This window comes from Chinchilla lanigera, unplaced genomic scaffold (genome assembly GCF_000276665.1).
Source record: "Chinchilla lanigera isolate Chin_1 unplaced genomic scaffold, ChiLan1.0 scaffold00066, whole genome shotgun sequence".
NCBI lineage: Eukaryota > Metazoa > Chordata > Mammalia > Rodentia > Chinchillidae > Chinchilla > Chinchilla lanigera.
In genome coordinates, this window is record NW_004955467.1 from 13,306,730 (window position 1) to 13,325,952 (window position 19,223).

General features: G+C 33.2%; 2 protein-coding genes across 8 annotated transcripts in view; one reads left to right on the forward strand and one right to left on the reverse strand.

Annotated features, from left to right (window-relative positions):
* The window catches only part of Spata22 (spermatogenesis associated 22), a 20,915-nt gene extending 2,416 nt beyond the window's left edge, over positions 1-18,499 (forward strand). For both annotated transcript variants that reach the window (XM_005399726.2, XM_005399727.2), the window contains exons 3-9: positions 1,883-2,011; positions 3,746-3,806; positions 3,934-4,029; positions 7,844-8,186; positions 10,775-10,904; positions 13,393-13,490; positions 18,168-18,499. In XM_005399726.2, coding sequence (XP_005399783.1) covers positions 1,883-2,011; positions 3,746-3,806; positions 3,934-4,029; positions 7,844-8,186; positions 10,775-10,904; positions 13,393-13,490; positions 18,168-18,359 — 1,049 coding nt within the window. In that variant the 3' untranslated portion in view covers positions 18,360-18,499. The remainder of the gene's footprint in view (positions 1-1,882; positions 2,012-3,745; positions 3,807-3,933; positions 4,030-7,843; positions 8,187-10,774; positions 10,905-13,392; positions 13,491-18,167) is intronic.
* Positions 1-19,223, reverse strand: part of Aspa (aspartoacylase) — a 55,645-nt gene that overhangs the window by 29,716 nt on the left and 6,706 nt on the right. The window contains exons 1-3 of one of the 6 annotated variants that reach the window (XM_005399729.2): positions 8,880-8,960; positions 5,809-5,901; positions 3,362-3,442 (exon numbers count right to left, since the gene is read on the reverse strand). In XM_005399729.2, coding sequence (XP_005399786.1) covers positions 3,362-3,396 — 35 coding nt within the window. In that variant the 5' untranslated portion in view covers positions 3,397-3,442; positions 5,809-5,901; positions 8,880-8,960. Of the gene's footprint in view, positions 1-3,361; positions 3,717-5,808; positions 6,154-8,879; positions 8,961-19,223 lie in introns of those variants that run through there. The other 5 variants (XM_013522253.1, XM_013522254.1, XM_013522251.1 and 2 more) reach the window with 5 other exon arrangements.

Here is a 19,223-nt window from a genome sequence, read left to right on the forward strand (position 1 = left end):
TATATAAAGCACATACAGTTTATATATGGAACATTTTGAAAGAAACTTTTAAAAAGAATTCAACATTTAGCCTGACCTCTTGTTTTTTTTAGATCCATGGAAATAAAATAACTTATTCCAGGAAAAATATTTCAGTGGTATATACAGAAATAAAATCAGACTTACTTAGATTTATTATGATGTTCTTTCTAAAAATCCTGTATGTTTGCATTGTTCTATGCTTTTAAGATGAAAACAAAGAAATATATTTTTGTTTGTATTTGTGACTGACTAGTTCAAAATATTTCCAGAGCACTTCTGTGTCCTGATAACGTCTACCATTTCTGCTTTCCAAATTTATTAGGTAGTCTAATGGCAGAGGGAAAGAATGAGAACCAGGAATGATGCACAATGCAATAATTATTATGTGTTGTAAATGTTCTGTAGACATTTGATTATTTGTATCAATTCATTTAATCCTTACGTTAACCCTCTAGAATAGGTCGTTGCTATCATCCCTGTTTTCCAGATGAGAAACCAAATGGCAAACAGGTTAAATAAGTAATCTGTTCAGTGGCAGGAATCTGGCGTTAGAGTCCATGCTCTTAATCATTATGTTATTCTGCCTCTCAGCATATGTCATATTGGTGCAAGGAGTTTAAGGAAATTGCCCACGTTTATACTTTGAAGTTGTAATTCAAAGCTACTTTGAAGTAATAATTAAAACACAAGCAGTCTGACTCAAGAGTCTACATAATTCTCCTAGCCTTTCATCAGTGAGTTTTCAGAGTCCGTACTGTGCAGTACAGTGATGATGGCTCAACTGTACAATGGTAGCGTGGCAAGAGATCTGAACTAAGACCTAGGAAGCTTGGGTCCTCACTAGGTTCTTCCAATGGCTTGCTTTAAAGCGATGAGTGAGGTTTTGGGCCTCTTTTTCCTATGAGTTTCCTGAGAGGATTTATAGTTTATGCCTTCAGACTTTTGGCCTGACTTGAAATTGCTACTTCTTCCATCTGGAGGAAGTAGAGTTGGTATTTCCTCTCATTTGGATTGAATATTTAACTTTCTCTAAGGCATTTTCAAAATGACCCATAGAAAAATATCATGATAGACAGATGGGGTGCAAAATGCAGTTTTGGGTTCCAGACCACATCTGTTGAAACAAAATTTATAATAATGGGATTATGGTCTTGGAACCTGCATTATCAGATTAAATCTTAGCTAAACTAAATTTTGAAAATCATAACCCCGAGGTTGTTTCCAGCCTGTACCACAGTGTCTAGTAAAACTCACTGCTTCATAGATGGCACTTTTTACTGTATCCTCACCTGGCAGAAGCACCAAATAGCTCCCTCACACCTCTATTATAAGTCACTAATTCCACTCATGAGGGCAAAGCCATCTCTAATACTATTACTTTGTCAGTTTTCAACACAGGAAGTTTTAGACCATAGCAGAGAGTAAAGAGCAACACATTAAGAAAGGCAGAAACGGTCAGGACTTTGGAAAGCATGGTTCAGAGTTTGGTTCTTCTTCTCATCTGTTATATTCCACAAGCCCTCTCTAGTTGATAAATTAATAGTCAAACACAGGAGAGAAATGGGGAAAACAATAAGTGAATTGAGGAAGGGTTAGAAAGTAAGGAAAGGAGATGGGAATTAAAGAGGAATTAAAGCAATGTTAAGGTAGAGCAAGAAAGGTCTTATACAAATTAGGCAGTTTAGGGTTTTAAAAAGCATATAAAAACCAACTGAAGGACACAGAACTATATTTATAATAAGTATATTACCACAAAGAAGTAGATGTTAAAATTATGCAGTATTATATATTTGTGTTTTTTTTATAAGCATATCTGATTATTTCCCTGTTATATACTAATTTATTGGTACATTCAATGTAGGCTGTTTGCCTGTACCATTGTTCAATCAGAAAAAAAGAAACAGACAACCATTAACTTCTAATCCACTTAAAAATGATCCAGGTGTCAGTTCTGCTTCTGACAGTTATGATTTCCCTCCTCTTCCAACAGGTAAGGAAAATGAATTAGGTAAAAATTTTCGGGAAATAAGACCTAGGATTGTCGAAAATTACAAATTTTCTTTTATTGTAATGAAAATAGAAAGTTTAATTTTTTTCTCCCTATTTTCCAAATATGGAGATTACTTGGCTCTTTCTGAACATTCTAGTACAGATGTTTGAGTTTCCTAGTCCACAAGGGTGGCTTAGCATTTAAATGGAGTATTTAATATCTGAAATCATTGTTCTAATGAAGTAGTAACCTACATTGCAAAGATATTTTTTATTTTTCAAAACACATATAGTTCTAGTTCTTGGAGGTCATTGATTGACTACCTTCTGTATTTCTTGATTAAATCCTAGAGACAAGGAGCCTCTGGTTCATGTCTTCTAAGTGAGACCACTGGCTTAGCTTTATGGTTAGGCCTCTTACCTCTGAACCAATTAACTGTGGTAGTGAGAGCTGGGAGATCTTAATGTTTACTGACTTGACTTCTTTCTGGAAGAAGACATGGACAGGCAGACATTCTGAAATATATTTGGTACTGTTGATTCTACACATTTAATTTTTTAGGTACTTAAAAAAAGTATTACTAGAATTTTATACAACCAGAATTTAAAACTATCTTTATATATCGCAGTACTTTTATTGTTAATTTTATTGTTTGTTCTGATAAACTTTAATGTAGGATTAAAATAGTTTTTTTCTTCTACATTAGAGGAAGTAAAGTATAAAGTTAATAGTATTACCGTTTTTATGGATAGAGAATTAGAAATTCACCCGAGAATGTACAAATCAACATTTATCTGGTCATTCTCCATCACTTATAAAGATCTCTACCATTTAAAATATTTTTGTAAATAGCATGAGTGTTGATCTTTAAAAAGTAGCAAATTTGAGCTATTCCATAAGGAAACATACATTTTTCTAAATTACTGAATTCTTTAATCTCTCACCAGAGGTCTGTTAAGAGAAAGGACTATATTGATGTTTTTGAGAGTTTCGTCTTGCCCCACTATTTGAGCTAAGATACAACCAGTCTATAGAGAACAAAACAGAATGAGAAATAGAGACTGAAGTAGAGTGGAATAGAAAATATGAGTCTGTGTCATACATAATAAGGACTAGGTCTGGTGGTGAAATTTTGTTTTGTTCCCTTACCTCAGTGATGGCGAACCTTTTAGAAATGAGTGCCGAAACATCAACTCAAAACCTGCTTATTATCACAGAGTGCTGATACTGCAATTAAGTCAGAATACTTAGCAGGTTTTATTTAGAAAAAACAATTCATATGTTAACATCTTTTGTCTTAAAAGAAAAGCAAACAACACGTGTGCAGTAGCTTTTCCACCAGTGTCTTACCTGCTTTGCCTGTTTCTTCTTTCTGTCTTTCTCATATATACTGTGCATATATATCTGCTGTGGGTTATGAAGTTCTTCTTGCTGTGGGGTGGAATCATAAAAGTTTATAAACATTGAATCAGATTGAGTTCCTGTTACAAAGTATAAGGTTAGGATTGATTGTGGAGAAGATACAGATTAAACTGTTACTTTTGCTTAAAATATAATGGGGAAGAAAGATACCTATAAATATAAGTCAGGTGATGAAAAGTCAGAACAAAGTGCTATTGAAGACTATCTAGATCTTCAAGTTTTTTTAAAATCTCCCACATTAAATAAATATGAAGTAATTATTTAGAAAAATGCTACATGTATTATTTTTATCTGTGTTCTTATACTTTTGAGATTGGGCCTGGGAAGCTGTGAATCCAGAGTTGGCTTCTTTAACAAAAACAATGAACACAGGGTATGTAGAAAAATATAAATACATGAATGTGTGTCTGTTACTGACTGATGTTATTCTTATGTGTATATTTTACATTTCTGAATTTGAAAATAAACTTAATATTTAACAAGATGTATCTTCTTGAAAGGCAAATACCACCTTCAATGTCATGTTCCTTAAGAAATCAAGATTATATGCCTAAATCTATTCTGCCAAATACTGAGAGAAGCCAATGTGGTTGGAGGTGAGTCTACTTCAATGTTTTCTTTTATTCCTTTCTCTTGTTTCCCTGTCTTCCTTTCTGCCTGTTCCCTCCTTTATCTCTTTTTCCTGTCTTAGATAGAACTACATTTAGGAAATTTCTACATTAATAACTCTAGTATTTGTATATTACCTATGCATACCCTTCTTTATACTTTAAATCATCCCTAGGTTATGTATAATACCTCATACAATGTTAAGTGTCATGTATACAGCTGTTAGGCTGTTTCATGTAAGGAAAAATGACAAGGAAAAAGTCTCTATGTTCAGTACAGATGCTATTTTTTCCAAATATTTTTGATCAATGATGGGTCAACTCTGTGGATGCAGAACTTATGGTATGGAAGGTTAAGTGTATTTTGTTTTTGTCTAGATATTTACCTTTACCAGTAAATTTTTTAAAATTTACCACCTTTAATTATGTGCACAGATTTATAGTTATATAACGAAATCTAAAACAAATCAGAAAATTGTTTACAGTAAGTATCCCTTCAGTATGGCAATTTTACCCTCCAGGGAGAAAATTTTAAAAGGGTTAGGGGAAAAAATAAGGAAATAGAAGAGGAGGAAGAGATTAAAAGTAAGGCTGAAGAACAAAGGAAAATTGCATAAGCTTTGGGAAACTGGTTAGGTGAGGAAGGCAGGAGGGAAAAAATGAAAGAAAAAGAAAGAAAAGAAAGAGAGGGAAATATATCTATATACCTATATATCTATATCTATATCTATATCTATATCTATATCTATATCTACACACACACACGATAGCTAAGAGAACTGTACTGCTAATGTCTGTTGGTTTACTGAAAGGAACTGTTAATGCTTAATTGTTTGATCAGTCTTGCATACCTATATCTGGTAATCTGATCGCTTCTTGGCCTTTTGGCTAAGATCAAGTGTGGTAATCTGAGCAGCTACTTTGAAGATAACAATATGTAATATAGCAACCATTGTTAATTTCCTATCACCTTGTTTTGAAATTCTGCATCATTTTTAGTGTTGTTTTGTTTTTGCTTTTTTGTTTTGTTTTCTCTCTAAAATAAAAAACCAAAAAAAAAGAAAGAGGAATCAGAAATAAGAATAGAACAAAACAAAAAAACCCCTAATGTTCACACTCATAAAAACAAGAACAAACCAGCAAGAAAAAGAAAAGAACAAAAAAAATAAAAGTATCCAGTTCAGGCCATGTCTCTGCTGCTGCTGGTAGGCAGAGGGTCAGACAGAGCCCAGACCCATGCTGACTGATCTCAGTAAGCTGGCAGTAGAGTTATGGTGGTGTAGTAGATAATTCTAGAAGATGTTTAACATCTTTTTGTTTCAACTTGAATTCTTGTTAGCATTTTTTATAATACATAACCTATTGAGACCTTTAAGCGTCTTAGTAACTGCTGGACAACCTTCGCTTAAATACTTGTAAATAAAGAGGTTTCCATGTTTTCACAGGCATTAGATAAAGGGGAAGAGAATTTTTGTTTCTTACTTGTATAATTAGCATGTTGTCTTTTGTGTCACTGTGTCTCTCTACTGCAACAGCTTTAGGGTCTTTACAGTTTTTAGATCTGTTCCATTATTCTCTGAGAGAATTTTAAGGCAGCAGTTATTATAAAGGTTATTTTAGGAAATGCTCCAAAAAATGATTCATATGAATTTTGGTTTTATGGTAATTTAAAGAGCTGTTAATTTCCCACTGCTCTGAACTAGAGTGATTTGGTATAGTCTAATAGAATATTCAAAGTGTAGTTTTCATTATCAGAAGAAAACTTACCATAAAGTTAATGATGCTTATCTGTCAGGGCCTCATTTTCATGTCCACTTCAAAGTTGTGTCCTCATCCATAGGCCAGAGAAGAAAACAGCAACTTGAACAGAGTACAGAGTGAAGTGCTTTTTCTCCTTGGGTCATTTATTCGGACAATGATCCTGGGACTACAGGCCTCCATAATAGGTGGCTGCTTCTTCCTTTTTGATTTATCTGGTCTCAGGAACAGCTAATTGTTGGGGTCCTTGTTGAACATCTGGACCTTTCCTCTCCATAAGAAAGACTTTTTTTTTACATTTTTAAATTTTATTTTAAAGATAATAAAAAACTCAATAAAAACATACAGAATTTTAAAACAAGATGATAGGAAATTAACAGTGGTTGTTACATTGCATATTGAAAGATTTAAGGGAGAGTGTTTTCTGCTCTGCTCAAAAGCCACTGTAACTTTGGCTTCATGATCTGCTTGCAGTATTGAGACATGGCCGAATTTGGCTTATGAAGCAGTATCTGTGTGTCTGTGTGTCAAACTAGAAAGGTAAAAGACCATAGTTCTCCCAGCTCTGATCCCCAGGCTAGGAGTACCTTCTGAGCAAAAATGTTGGAGGATATTTCAGGTGCAGTATTACCGATAAGTAGTTCTGAAGCTGCAAGAAAACTTTTCTAGGCTCTACATAATAAAAATTATTTTAATAGTCATGAATGAAGAAAGACAAATTGTCTGGTAGCTTAAATGAAAATAATTTTTTTCATATGAAGAGGTGATCAATGTCAGAAAAAGTCTTTACAGAGACAGTTAATAATCTAGTAAATATTTTCCTGGATATTGTGACACCTATGGCATTAATAACTTTTAAAATTTAAAATTTGTGATTTAAATTATCATCATTTTCATAATTTATTTTTAACAGTATTTCCCAAATTATATAAGCTTCAGGTCCCATATAGCTTAGATTTGTTCTGGATCATATTAACCTAGACTTTTTTGGATTTTTTCTTAAACAAGGGATGGGTTATATTGATTGCCTTCTTGTAATACTTGTGATATTTCTTGAAAAATTATTTAGAATTATGAATGTATGATTCAGACTAGATTTCCCTGTGGAATTCTTAACTAGCCTGCTTGAAAAATACACTTTTGATTTTGGTCTTATTGAACTCATGTTCTGATCATAGCTCATTTAATGCAGCTAGTAAATACTACAAAACTGATTATTAATACTTCACAGCTATATGGTAAAATCACAAAATATATAATCAAATAGCTATCCTACCTATACTTATTTATCCAGTGATTTAAAATCACTGACAAGCCGTAGTTAAATTTTTTTATTGTATAGAAAATTTTAAAATAAATTCATAAAGAATTAAGCACAAGTCCTCCTCTAAATCTTTCCCTTTGAGTACAACTAGTATAATATGGAAGCTGGTATAGTTTAAAAATACTAGCTGGGCATGGTAGTGCATGCCTGTAATCTCAGCACTCAGGAGACTGAGGCAGGAGGATCACCATGAGTTTGAGGCCAGCCTGGGCTACATAAGTGAGTTCAAGATCAGCCTGCAATACATGTCTTGTTTGAGACAAGACCTTGTCTCAAACAAACAAACAAACAAAAATACTGTATAAAGTAAGTCCACAACTTAAGAACATTTGAGTTGTGAACTTTCACAGGTGTAAGGTGTACTATAGACTGTTGGATTACGAACAAATCCAATTTATGAACATTCTGGAATGGAATCTGGAATGGAACTCGTTCCTAAGTTGGAGACTTACTATACTTTGAGTTGGAAGACTAGTTTTCTCTGGGTTTTGAATCTTTCAGTAACACGGCCAAATTACTTCCTCACTAAACCTCCATCACCTCACCTGGACAGCAGTAAATAATATATTGTAGGGTTGTTGTGTTGTGTTTGGGTTTTCTAACTAGTTAGTAGTTACAAAATGGTAAGTATACCATAAATTGCTACAGAAATGAAATTTGCATAAATTATTTTTAATTTTAAAATGTGTATAGAAATAATTTTTTTTTTTAATATTGTAGCTATAGAGATGACAACAAAAATACCAGCATAAAAACTTGGGATAAAAATGATTTTAGGCCTCAACGCAAAAGAACAAACCTAGTGGAAAATGATGGGAGATGTTCTTTTCCAATGAATTTGGAAGCTCAACAACAAAAACAATTAAGAATATCTGAACCTCATAACTTAACTCATCATGGAGAAACTGAGGTACTCAGACAAACACATTCATCAAAAATGTCTGACTATAAAATAAAAGGCCTAAACAAAAGCAGCTCATTACAAACATTTAAGCCCAATTTTCAAAGAAATCAATTTAAGAAACAAATGTTGGATGATACGCCAGATGAAAACACTTTGAAGGTAAATATTTAAATATTAATGAATAACATTTGCATTTTTAAAAATGTGAGGTAAATACTTGGAAGGTTACAGAGGTAAGAACATTTGAAATTAGTCCTATGCTATATGTTATTTGATTAGCACAATCGTAGTTCCATTGGAGTGGATGAATATTAGTTTCTAAAATATTTTCTTAGGGTTATGAATGGCTACTCCTTTTCATAGTTGCTTTAGAGTTTCCTCTGGAGTCTGGCTTTCATAGCTTATTAAGATAATAGTTTATCTATTGCTTGTAGAAATTATCCAAGCTCTTCATATATGATTCTAAGTTTTTTTTTCTTCCCAATAGAGGTTGGAAAACTTTCTGTAAACAGCCAGATAATAAGTGTTTTTGGCTTTCTGGGCTTTATGGTCTCTGTTGCAGCTACTTAGTTATACCATTTAGTTCTGCTACTATAGCTTTGAAGCAGCCACAGATAATTCATGAATGGACATGCCTGTGTCCTAACAAAAGTTTACAAAAACAGATGTCAAGTTAGGTTTGAATTATGGGCCATATTTGCTGGTTTCTTCTGTATAATCTGGTCTTATTTTACCTTTCTAGCTGTATAGTCCATGTTCTACCAGTTTTCTGATGTGCTAGTCATTCCAGACTCTATAATTTAGTCTCACTTCCTTGCTATGTACATTGTTCTAATTGTTCTTTGTAAATACCTTCTATATGTTTTGTTTCCTGGTTATTCTCTATCTTTTCTCCCATGTCCTCTGGCCCAATAGAGTCTCCACTGGCTTTTCTCTGTGCTCTGGATTGCTGAATTGTCCTACATTGTGATGCATCCTGGGACCCTTTGATGTATGCTGGCTTCTGCTAATGGTTAGCCAGTGGGAACCACTGGGAGGATATCAAGGGGTGGGAGGAGAGTTTTTCCCATTTTCTCCCTGCTTAAATGTTGTGTGGATAGCAGTGGCTGCCTCCCTATGAGATATAGTGCATCCACTGGTTCATTTCTTTATCTTGGTAATTTTATTTCCTTTCTTTGTCCTTTCAGAATAGTAGTAATAGGTTACTGTTAGTCTTTAACTGCTTAAGTACCTGATTTTCCCCTTGTATGTCTGAAAAAGCAGTCTTTTCAGTAGGCCATTAGGGTAAATTCTGTTTTTGTTTTCTGGAAATATCACTAATGTAGCATGTTCTACAGCAGCTTTCAAATTTGTGCTTCCTGTAAACAATAAAAGATAGGATATAGTCACCCTAAATAGCAGTGGTACACTGTGGCAGTAATCTTCAACTGGAGGCATATTTGAATCTTGGTTAGGATGGAGGGAAAAGGGAAAAGTAATTGTAGTTTGAAAAAAAGGTCCCACTAGGTAATTGTTCTTCACAACCCTCACCAAGGAAATCCACCTTCTTTGAGAATTAGTATGTTATATCGTATTCTTAGTTGATCTTCAAAAAAAAAAAAACAAAACAAAACACCAAGCACATTTCTGTCTCAGGATCTTTATACATGCTATTTTCTCTCTCCTCACTTAACAATTTAAAATAATAACCTGTCTCTCTCTATACTTTCACTGTTTTTTCACTTTTTTGTTCATTATACGGATTAATGGGTTTCATTTTAGCAGATTCATACATGCATACAACATATTTTATTTTCACATCCCCCAGCCCATGCCCTACCTTTCCCCTAGATTCACATTTTTTGGGGGTGTCAGTGCATATAATGTATTTTGATCACATTTATTTTCACATTGCCTGTTCTTAAACTCCCCTCTTTTTGCACCTCCTTCCATTCCTCTTGTCTAATAATAATCTCACTTCTACTTTTTGTCATCTTTTTTTTTAGATTCTATATATTAGGGAGAACGTGGGATATTTGTCTTTTCTGAGCTTGGCTTATTTTGTTCAACATGGTCCCCAGATCCATCTTTTTTCCTGCAAATGACAAAATTTTATCTTCTTTATGGATTAATAATACTCTATTATGTATATATACTGCATTTTCTTTATCCATTTATCTGTTGATGGACATCTAGGCTGGCTTTGTCCTGGCTATTGTGAATTGTTCTGCAATAAAAATGTTCTACCCTGTATTTTAATACATAGAATATATCAGTTCCTAAGGTTTATGTATTTATTTTATGAATCCTTGTTTTGATTATAAAATATGAGAGGGCAGATAGCTTGTCTGATTTGTTCACTGTTATCTCCTTGGTAGCTTTATTTGGTACAGAGTAGTTGCCCAGAAAACACTTTTGAAGTGAATAAATGAGTGTGTAGAATGTGAGCATATTTGCAAACAAATTGTTTTATTTACCTCATGATATTTATTTAATGAACAAGCAAATGAATGAGTGGATGAATTCACATATAAATAATTCTCTCCTTAATTGTATCCAAATGCATCCTGGTTTCTCCTACTGTAATGTAATAATGACAGCTTTAATTTGGGGAAATAATTGCACTGAAGCTTCCTGTGGTTCTTTTTCCACATTTGACACATTTATATAATAATATAAGGACCTAGACTTTTTACACAGAAGGTGAAAGAGTATGATGAAAAATATAGAAAGCTTTTTCTGATACTATGTTTTTATTCTTTCAAAAGGAAATCCCCTTGTGTCAGTTACAATTTAAGGAAAAAAATAATTCTTTAAGAATTATTTCTGCAGTTATTGAAAGCATGAAATACTGGCGTGAACATGCACAGCAGACTGTACTTCTTTTTGAAATATTGGGTAGGTACAATACTTCAGAAATACTTCAGTAACACTATTTGGACAAGCTTTTAATGTCCATAGGAATATGTAGGGAACCTTGAAGAAAAATAAAATTTTACAAAAGATCATTAGAATTATTAGAAAAGATCATAGATCATTAGAATTTTATTCAGTTTGTGGGTCTGTTATTGATTTATGTGAAATAAGTATTACTTTATTTATAGTAGCATTCTTGTGATCCCTAGTGTTAAAACTGGATAAACCCTTACAGGTAATCTAACTTAATCCCTTGCGTTAGAGAAGAAATGGGCCAAATAATTCAAATTGACTGAACTAAAGTCACAGCAGTGGAAATGGTTCTAGAGTCTAAAATCCTCATTCTTAATCTAATGTTTTTTATATTACTAATTTTGTATATAAATTAAATCATACATTAATAGATCCAAAGAACATTTATTCAGAATACTGATAAGGGGAAGAACCATACAGTTAATCTGTTTTCTAAATTAGTATTTTAAGAAGGGAGAGTTTTGCAGAATGTTTCTGGAATTTGATTGTACTTAAAACAAAAAGGTAGACAAGATATTGAGATTCAAAACATCCCTTTCCATTGTTTGACATAAATAACACTTAAATTATGAAATAATCTAAACACAGAAAAATATAGAGAATATAATAAATATCCATATACCCATATCATAGTTGTATTTAAAGCCCCCCATATATTTGCTTCTCTAGAGATAACCAGTGTAATATTCCTGTCTGGTTTTGTAATTTTATATATCTGATTCTGTGTAATTTTATTTATATTATTGTTTTATATGCTATAATTAGTCCTCCTACCAAATAGAAAATTTTGCTGTTCCCTGAAGTATTTTAGAAGTTGCAGTTCTTTTAATAGTTTCTGTGAGCTGGGCATGGTGGCACATGCCTGTAACGCCAGCGTTTGGGGGACTGTGGCAGGAGGATTTCCATGAATTTGAGGCCAGCCTGAAGTGCATAGTGAGACCATGTCTCAAAAAAACAAATGAACAACAACAGTAACAAAAAATAGTGCTCAGGGTAGGCAGAATAATGGCACTCAAGATATCTATGTCCCAATTCTCAAAGCCTGTGTATGCTATATGGCCAGAAGGAATTTGTTGATGTTGTTAAATTAAGGGCGTAAAATGGAAAGATGATCTTGGATTTTCTCAGTACATACACTATAATCACAAGGATCATTGTAAAAGCGGAGTAGACAAAGGTCAGAGTCAGGGAAGGATTGGAAAATGCTGCCTTGCTGGCTTTGAGTTGGAGGAAGAGGCCATCAATTAGAGAATGCAGGCAGAATCTAGAAGTCCCTAAAATGAACAGCTTTGCTGACATTTTAGATTTATACCACACTATCATGTTCTTATGTAAGTTTCTTCTGGTTTCTGTTCCCCAGAAATTAACTCTTTGTGTATCATCATTTCTGACTGGTAGCATGCTCATCACTGAAACCATGAGCTACATAGCTGGGAATGGAGTATGTTGAATGGCTTATTTCAGTCCCAGGTCATCTCTGGAACTGGGTGGTGGTGGTGGTGGTGGGACAAATCTTACTCAAATCTTATGGCTAAGAATAGAATAGGATAGGTTTCCTAAAGGAAAATCTGGGTCTTATGAGGGGAAAGGTAGACTGATTAAAAATAACAAATACTACCAGTACTCAGTAAGTGGCTGTAAAAAGAATATATAATGCTATTTGATAAAAAGATTTCTAGAGATAAACATGAATTAGGATTTGCATTTTATATATGAAGAAATAGCTTTGAAAGAGGTTAAACCATTTGTTCAAGGGAAAGGAAATGGGAATATGTAGCTGAAATTGTATAAACTTGCAGTTGCGTAGGATGAATAACTTCAGAGATCTACTATACTACAGGAGGACTATAGTTAATTAATATTGATGCATTGTATATTGAACATTTGCTAGGCGCCCTTACCTTACATGAAACGATAACTATGGAAGGTGATGAGTATGTTAATTTGCTTAACTTAGTAGTGATTTTACATTTTTATAGGTGTGTCTATATATCTTATTTTTGTAGTAAAAATGAAACAACAAATTTCCTCAAAGTCTCAAAATATTACTAAGTTAAAGAACTGGGCTAGAATGTATGACTTCTTATTCTAATTTATTTTTTTCATTAAACTGATGTTTATTTGTTAGAACAGAGTATTTATTCATTACAAGGTAGTATATTGGTCTTGGGAGTCTAAGGAAAATGTTTCAGATGGCCAAACACTGTTAACTATATGAACTTGACATATAATCTCTTCTTAAATTGAAGGGGCTAGAAATTTTTCCCTAGTATAAAATTGTTTTAGAAATGCCATTTCTTTTAAAAATGACTTCTTTATTATTGTGTAAGAAGAACTGAAAGGTTAATGTGGGAACATTATTTAAATATCAATTTTATTTGTTAAATTTTATTTGTATCTTACTAACATTTATTCTCCCCATTTCAATGTTGTTTAGCTGTCCTTGATTCAGCTGTTACTCCTGGTCCATATTATTCAAAGACTTTTCTTATGCGAGATGGGAAAAATACTTTGCCATGTGTATTTTATGAAATAGTGAGTATTTTAAAAGTATTTTCTGTAAAACCTATGCCAGCAAATTTCTGTCAACAGTTTTCTAGTACATTAAGCATTTTGTTTGATTTTATTTCTGGTATTAGAATTGTTTATTTGTTTAACTGCTATGGAAAATGTATGGTGTGCCAGACATTGTGCTGGGTGCAAAGGATATAATGTGGGATCGAAGTGGTAAATGGCTTCTTCTTTCAAAGCATTTATAATTTCAGGTATCAAGAGATACACACTGTGGTATGATAGGTGGTATGATAACAGTATAAGCAGGGTACTGTAGAAGTAGATAGGTAGGATGGGACAGATCAGAGTTTTTCACAAAGGGTCGTAATCTATATTATCTGGGGTATTTAAGGACTAATAACAGTCAGGTTGGCTGGGGATTTAGCTCAGCGGCACAGCGCCTGCCTGGCAAGCGCAAGGTCGTGAGTTCGATTCTTGGTACCAGAGAAAAACCAAAAAAAAAACCCAATCTATAAACAGTCAGGTAAACCAAAGTGTGTCAGGAAGGTGAGAGAGTGCATTTTAAGATAAGAAAGCAGAATGTGTAGACATGAAGCTAACACGAGCCTAACTTGTTCAGGTACCTGCAAATAGTATGTAATTGCTGAAGTATAGCGTTAGTAAGTAATAGGGGTAAGGGTAGGGTTCTAGAAATTGATGCGAGAGTGGGCTGGAATATAAGAGACTTACTGACAAAGAAAGATGGAGATTATAGAGAGGGCAGAGACTGTTTAAGACCTATGTACTTGGTAAAAGAGTTTGTCCTTAATTTTGAAATTGGTCTCATTCTGAAATCAGACTTGGCTTCCCGTACTTATTCCATCATTTACTAGCTTTATGACCTAAGTAAGCTGTTTAAAATATGTGAACTTCATTTAAAAAAATTCTGTAAAAGGGAAGACGAGTTCCTACTTTGAAAAGTTGTGATTAAGTGATATAAATGTATAGTGCTTGACTGTACTATAGTGATAAAAATAGTAATTTTCATAATATATGGAATTTCAGTTCCAGTTTGCATTGAAAAACTTTGTTTTTGAAGTATACTATACAGAAATGTGCACAAATTGTAATTGTACAGCTCTGTGAATTAGCACAAAGTAAACACTACCCAGATTAACAAGTAGAACATTGTCCTCACCCTGAACTCCCCTCATATCTCTTCCCATTAGCTCTCTCTTGATTCCTGCCTAAAAGTAGCTACTATCTTGACTTTTTTTTGAGACAGGCTGGCCTTGAACTCACTAGCCTAGATTGGCCTTGAACTCATAGTGACCCTCCTGCCTCAGCCTCCCAAGTGCTAGGATTATAGGTGTGCACCACCACACCCAGTTTATCTTGACATTTAATGTCATAAATTGTCTTCTTTCAAGCTATATATAAATAGTATCATAGGATATATCTTTTAAAATGTCTATTTTCTTTCACTCAACAGTATTTTTGGAGGGTTCATCTATATTGTTGAATGTAGCTATAGTTCATTCATTTATATTGCTATGTCTTATATTTTTTTATATGAAAATACCATGATTTAGTTTCCCATTTTCCTGTTGATGGGCAGTGTTGTTCCCAGAATTTTTGCTATTATGAATACTGCTCTACAAATACTCTTGTATAGAGGCAAATGTATGCAATGCTGTTTGGTTTGTGCCTGGAAGTAGAAGAGCTGGATCATAGAGTGAGTGTATGTCCTAATATAGTATTTTTTCTTTCTTTTTTTATTTTAAAGAGAAAAAATACCAAAAACAAAATAACAACAAAGACAAAAACAAAACAACAGAAACCAATAAAAAAGATACAAAATTAACAGTAGTTGTTATATTACATATTGTTATTTTCAGCAAAGTTGCTCAGATTATCAGATGTAAGAATGCAAGATTGATCAAACAAACATCAACTGTTCCTTTCAATAAATCACCAGAAATCAGTGGGACAATTATCTTAGCTATATTTCCCTTCCTTTTCTCCTTTCCCCCATGCCAGTTGTTGTTTCCTTTAAAAACAAGATAAATGAAACTGAGTTTCAAAACAAGTTATTAAGAGAGCTACAATGGTTAATACATGGCGTATTGTCATCTTCCTAGTAGTTATTCAGAGTAGAAGATACATGTATGTTATCTTGTCTATACAATATTAGCACCAGACTTTCTTTTCAATGAACTGAGAGATGTTAGCTGATAACCATATTAACTATCTTTTATATACATATATTTTTTTCTTTCTTCATTTCCCCTTTCCCTGTCACAGTTTGTCTTTTTTTTTTTTTGAATAGTTTCTTCCCAATTTGCAATATCTATTGTACATTTTGGATCCCATTAACTTACTCATTTTTTCACACTAATAGATAATACAATGTTTACACATGTGCATCTGATTTATGTCACTTATGAGTATGGTCTTGAGTTGCATCCATTTACCTATAAAATCTTTGAATTTATCTTTCTTTATAGCTGAGCAATACTCCATTGTATAAAAATATCACATCTTTTTTATTTATTCCTCAGTGGATGGGCATTTGGGTTGTTTGCAAGATTTAGCTATGCTAAATTACGCTGCTATAACTAATACGGTATTTTTTCAGAGGGTTGTATCAGTTTACACATTGACAAGCCGTGTAGATGAATTTTTTCTGCATTCTTATCAGTGCTTAGCATAGGCAGTCTTTTTGTTGTTGTTGTTTTTATTTTTTTTTCCTAGTGGGTAAGTTTTAGTGCTGTATCATTTCTCTGCAATTCTCTGGTGAGCAGTGAAGTTGAGCACCTTTTCATATGTTTATTGAGTATTTAGATATCTTTTTTTGTAAAGTCTATTCAGGCCTCTAACTCTTTTTTCAGAATTATTTATCTTTCTCTTCTTGATATATGGGAGTTTAAGAAAATGTTCTGGATAGATGTTCCTTTTTTACATTTATTATAAATATTTTCTCATACTACATGGTTTGCTTTTTCATTCTTAATTGTGGCACTGATAAGAATGCAGAAAAAAACGCTACACTGCTTGTCAATGTGTAAACTGATACAACCTTCTGAAAAATACTATATTAGTTATAGCAGCTCAATTCGGCATAGCTAAATCTTGCAAACAACCCAAATGCCCATCCACTGAGGAATGGATAAAAAAGATGTGGTATTTTTATACAATGGAGTATTACTCAGCTATAAAGAAAGATAAATTCAAAGATTTTATAGGTAAATGGATGCAACTTGAGAAATTCTGCATTTTTATCAATCATTAGACTTTCCCCAATTAGTGCTTTTTAATGACCTTTTATTGAAAACAATTTCAGGGTGGCTTAATTTTATTTATGGTTCAGATGATTTGGAGTTTGCTTTTTTGTTCTTTTCTCCCCTGATTGATTATTTGCCTTAAAGGCATAACCGTTTTGGGTCCCAACCCTTAGCCTAGGGTGGAGTAGGCTTAGTTACTACAGCCTCTTTTCTTGGGGGCTTCGAACTCCAGTTTTGGTTCTCCCAGCTCTGAGTCTGTCAGAACTTCTGCTCCGTTTCTTACACTTTTAACTGCCTTTCTATAATTGGCAGCTGTCTCAGGAGGGAAACAGCCTTGATATTTCTCTGATGCCCACAAGGAGATTTTTAGTGAAATTCTTTATCCAGCTCTTCTAGTTGGTCTCAGCTGGAGAGTTGAACTGAACCACCTATACAGTACTGCCATCTCTTGAAAGTGGAACTCTACCAGTAGGGGTGGGTAATTGGGAATTATTACATATTTTCAGAAGCAACATCTTGCTAGCTTGTAAGAAGTCCTATCCAAGATAAGTCTTTCTTCTGTGACAGAGCATCCATATATATCTTTTTTTTTTATTTTAAAGAGAAAAGAAGACAGCAACCAAGACAAAAACAAAACACAAAAACAATAAAAATGATAATAGAATTTTAAAACAAGGTGATAGGAAGTTAACTATGGTTGTTATATTACATATTGTTATCTTAAATGAAGTTGCTTAGATTACCAGATGTAAGAATGCAAGATTGATCAAACAATTAAAGAGAATAAAAAAATAATAATGACATTAGAAATGATACAGAGTTTCACTAATCAAGATAGTAGGGATTCAACAATGGTTGTTATATTGCATATTGTTGTCCTCAAATTAGTTGTTCAGATTACCAGATATAATCATGCAAAATTGGTCAAAAAAAGAAAAATTTAAGCATTAACTGTTCCTTTCAATAAACCAGTGGACATCAGCAGTACAATTATCCCAGCTGTCCTTGTATATCTACATATATACATACATTTTTTTCCTGCCTTCTTTCTTTCTTTTCTCCTTTCCCTCATCCCAGTTGTTCCTTCCCTTTGAGTGACTTCTTTCCCTTTTACAGAATCTATTGTGCCTTTCAGGTTTTATTTACTTTTTCAGGTTCTTACACTAGGGATGATGTTTACACTAATATGTTTATGCATGCGGGTCTGATTTATTTCACTTATGAGTATGGTCTCTAGTTGCTTCCATTTTCCTGTAAAAGCCTCGAGTTTATCTTTTTTTATCCATACATTGATAACATAGTTTTATGAGCAGTAGTGTTCAGGTGAAGGAATTACAGTATTTGGGGTGCTGGCTATTTACTTGACTATAATATTAGTTAAAAATTGAAACTTAGATGAATTAATAATTTTAAATGTTTATATTTTTCAAAACAGGACCGTGAACTTCCAAGACTGATTAGAGGCCAAGTTCATAGATGTGTTGGAAACTATGATCCGAAAAAGAACATTTTCAGATGTGTTTCTGTCAGACCAGCATCTATTTATGAACAAAAAACTTTTCAGGCATTTGTTAAAATTGTAGATGCTGAGATGAGGTATTTCACTAAAGTAGTAAATGAAATTTAAATAGTGATAAAATGAGCTTAAATAGTAAGAATTGAAGCATTTTGTTACTGTTTAATTTACATTTCCATGGTTTTGTAACAGCAGTTCTTCTATATTTCACTTCTTGAATTAAAATATTTAAATCTCTTTATATGTGAAAAGTGTTTGAAAAATAATTTTATTGTTTTTATTAAAATGATACATTTGCTAAAATTCAACAACCATTTCAGATAAAAATGCACAGTATGAGGGAAATAGATACTTCTCTAACATGGTATAATAATACATTGAGAGAGCCCCCAAACCAGTGTCGGAACTGGGAGAGAAATACTGGAAGCATTCTCACTATCAGGAACAAGACAAGGGTACCCACTATCAGTACTGTTCTAAGTATTGTTCTGGAACTAGTGTCTGTCTAGTTCATTTACTTTATTTGGTAGATTCCACATACAACACTTTATTTCTGATGTATAAAATACAAAGAAAAATGTTAGCTAGTCAGAGATTTAAAAAGATGTCTACTTAATAGAGTTTTCAACTATAAAATGCATATATTTGTTTGGAGGCCCCTCATCTTACATAGTTTGAATCTCAGTTCAACAGTGATACTAAAACTACATCCTATGCTCGTTTTTTTTGATATCAACTCAACTCATTAGCTCCCTTTTTTTATTCTAAAGAGAGTAGTAAATGGGAAACAAAGAAATAGAACAGTAGCAGCATACCAGTGTCACAAACATAAACAAATCAAAGCAAGAACATTCAAAGTGATACAGAGTCTCAAGACAAAATAATACGAATCAGCAGTGGTTGTTACATTACATATCACTATCCTCAACTACATTGCTCAGATTACCAGATGTAAGAATGGAAGATTGCTCAAAC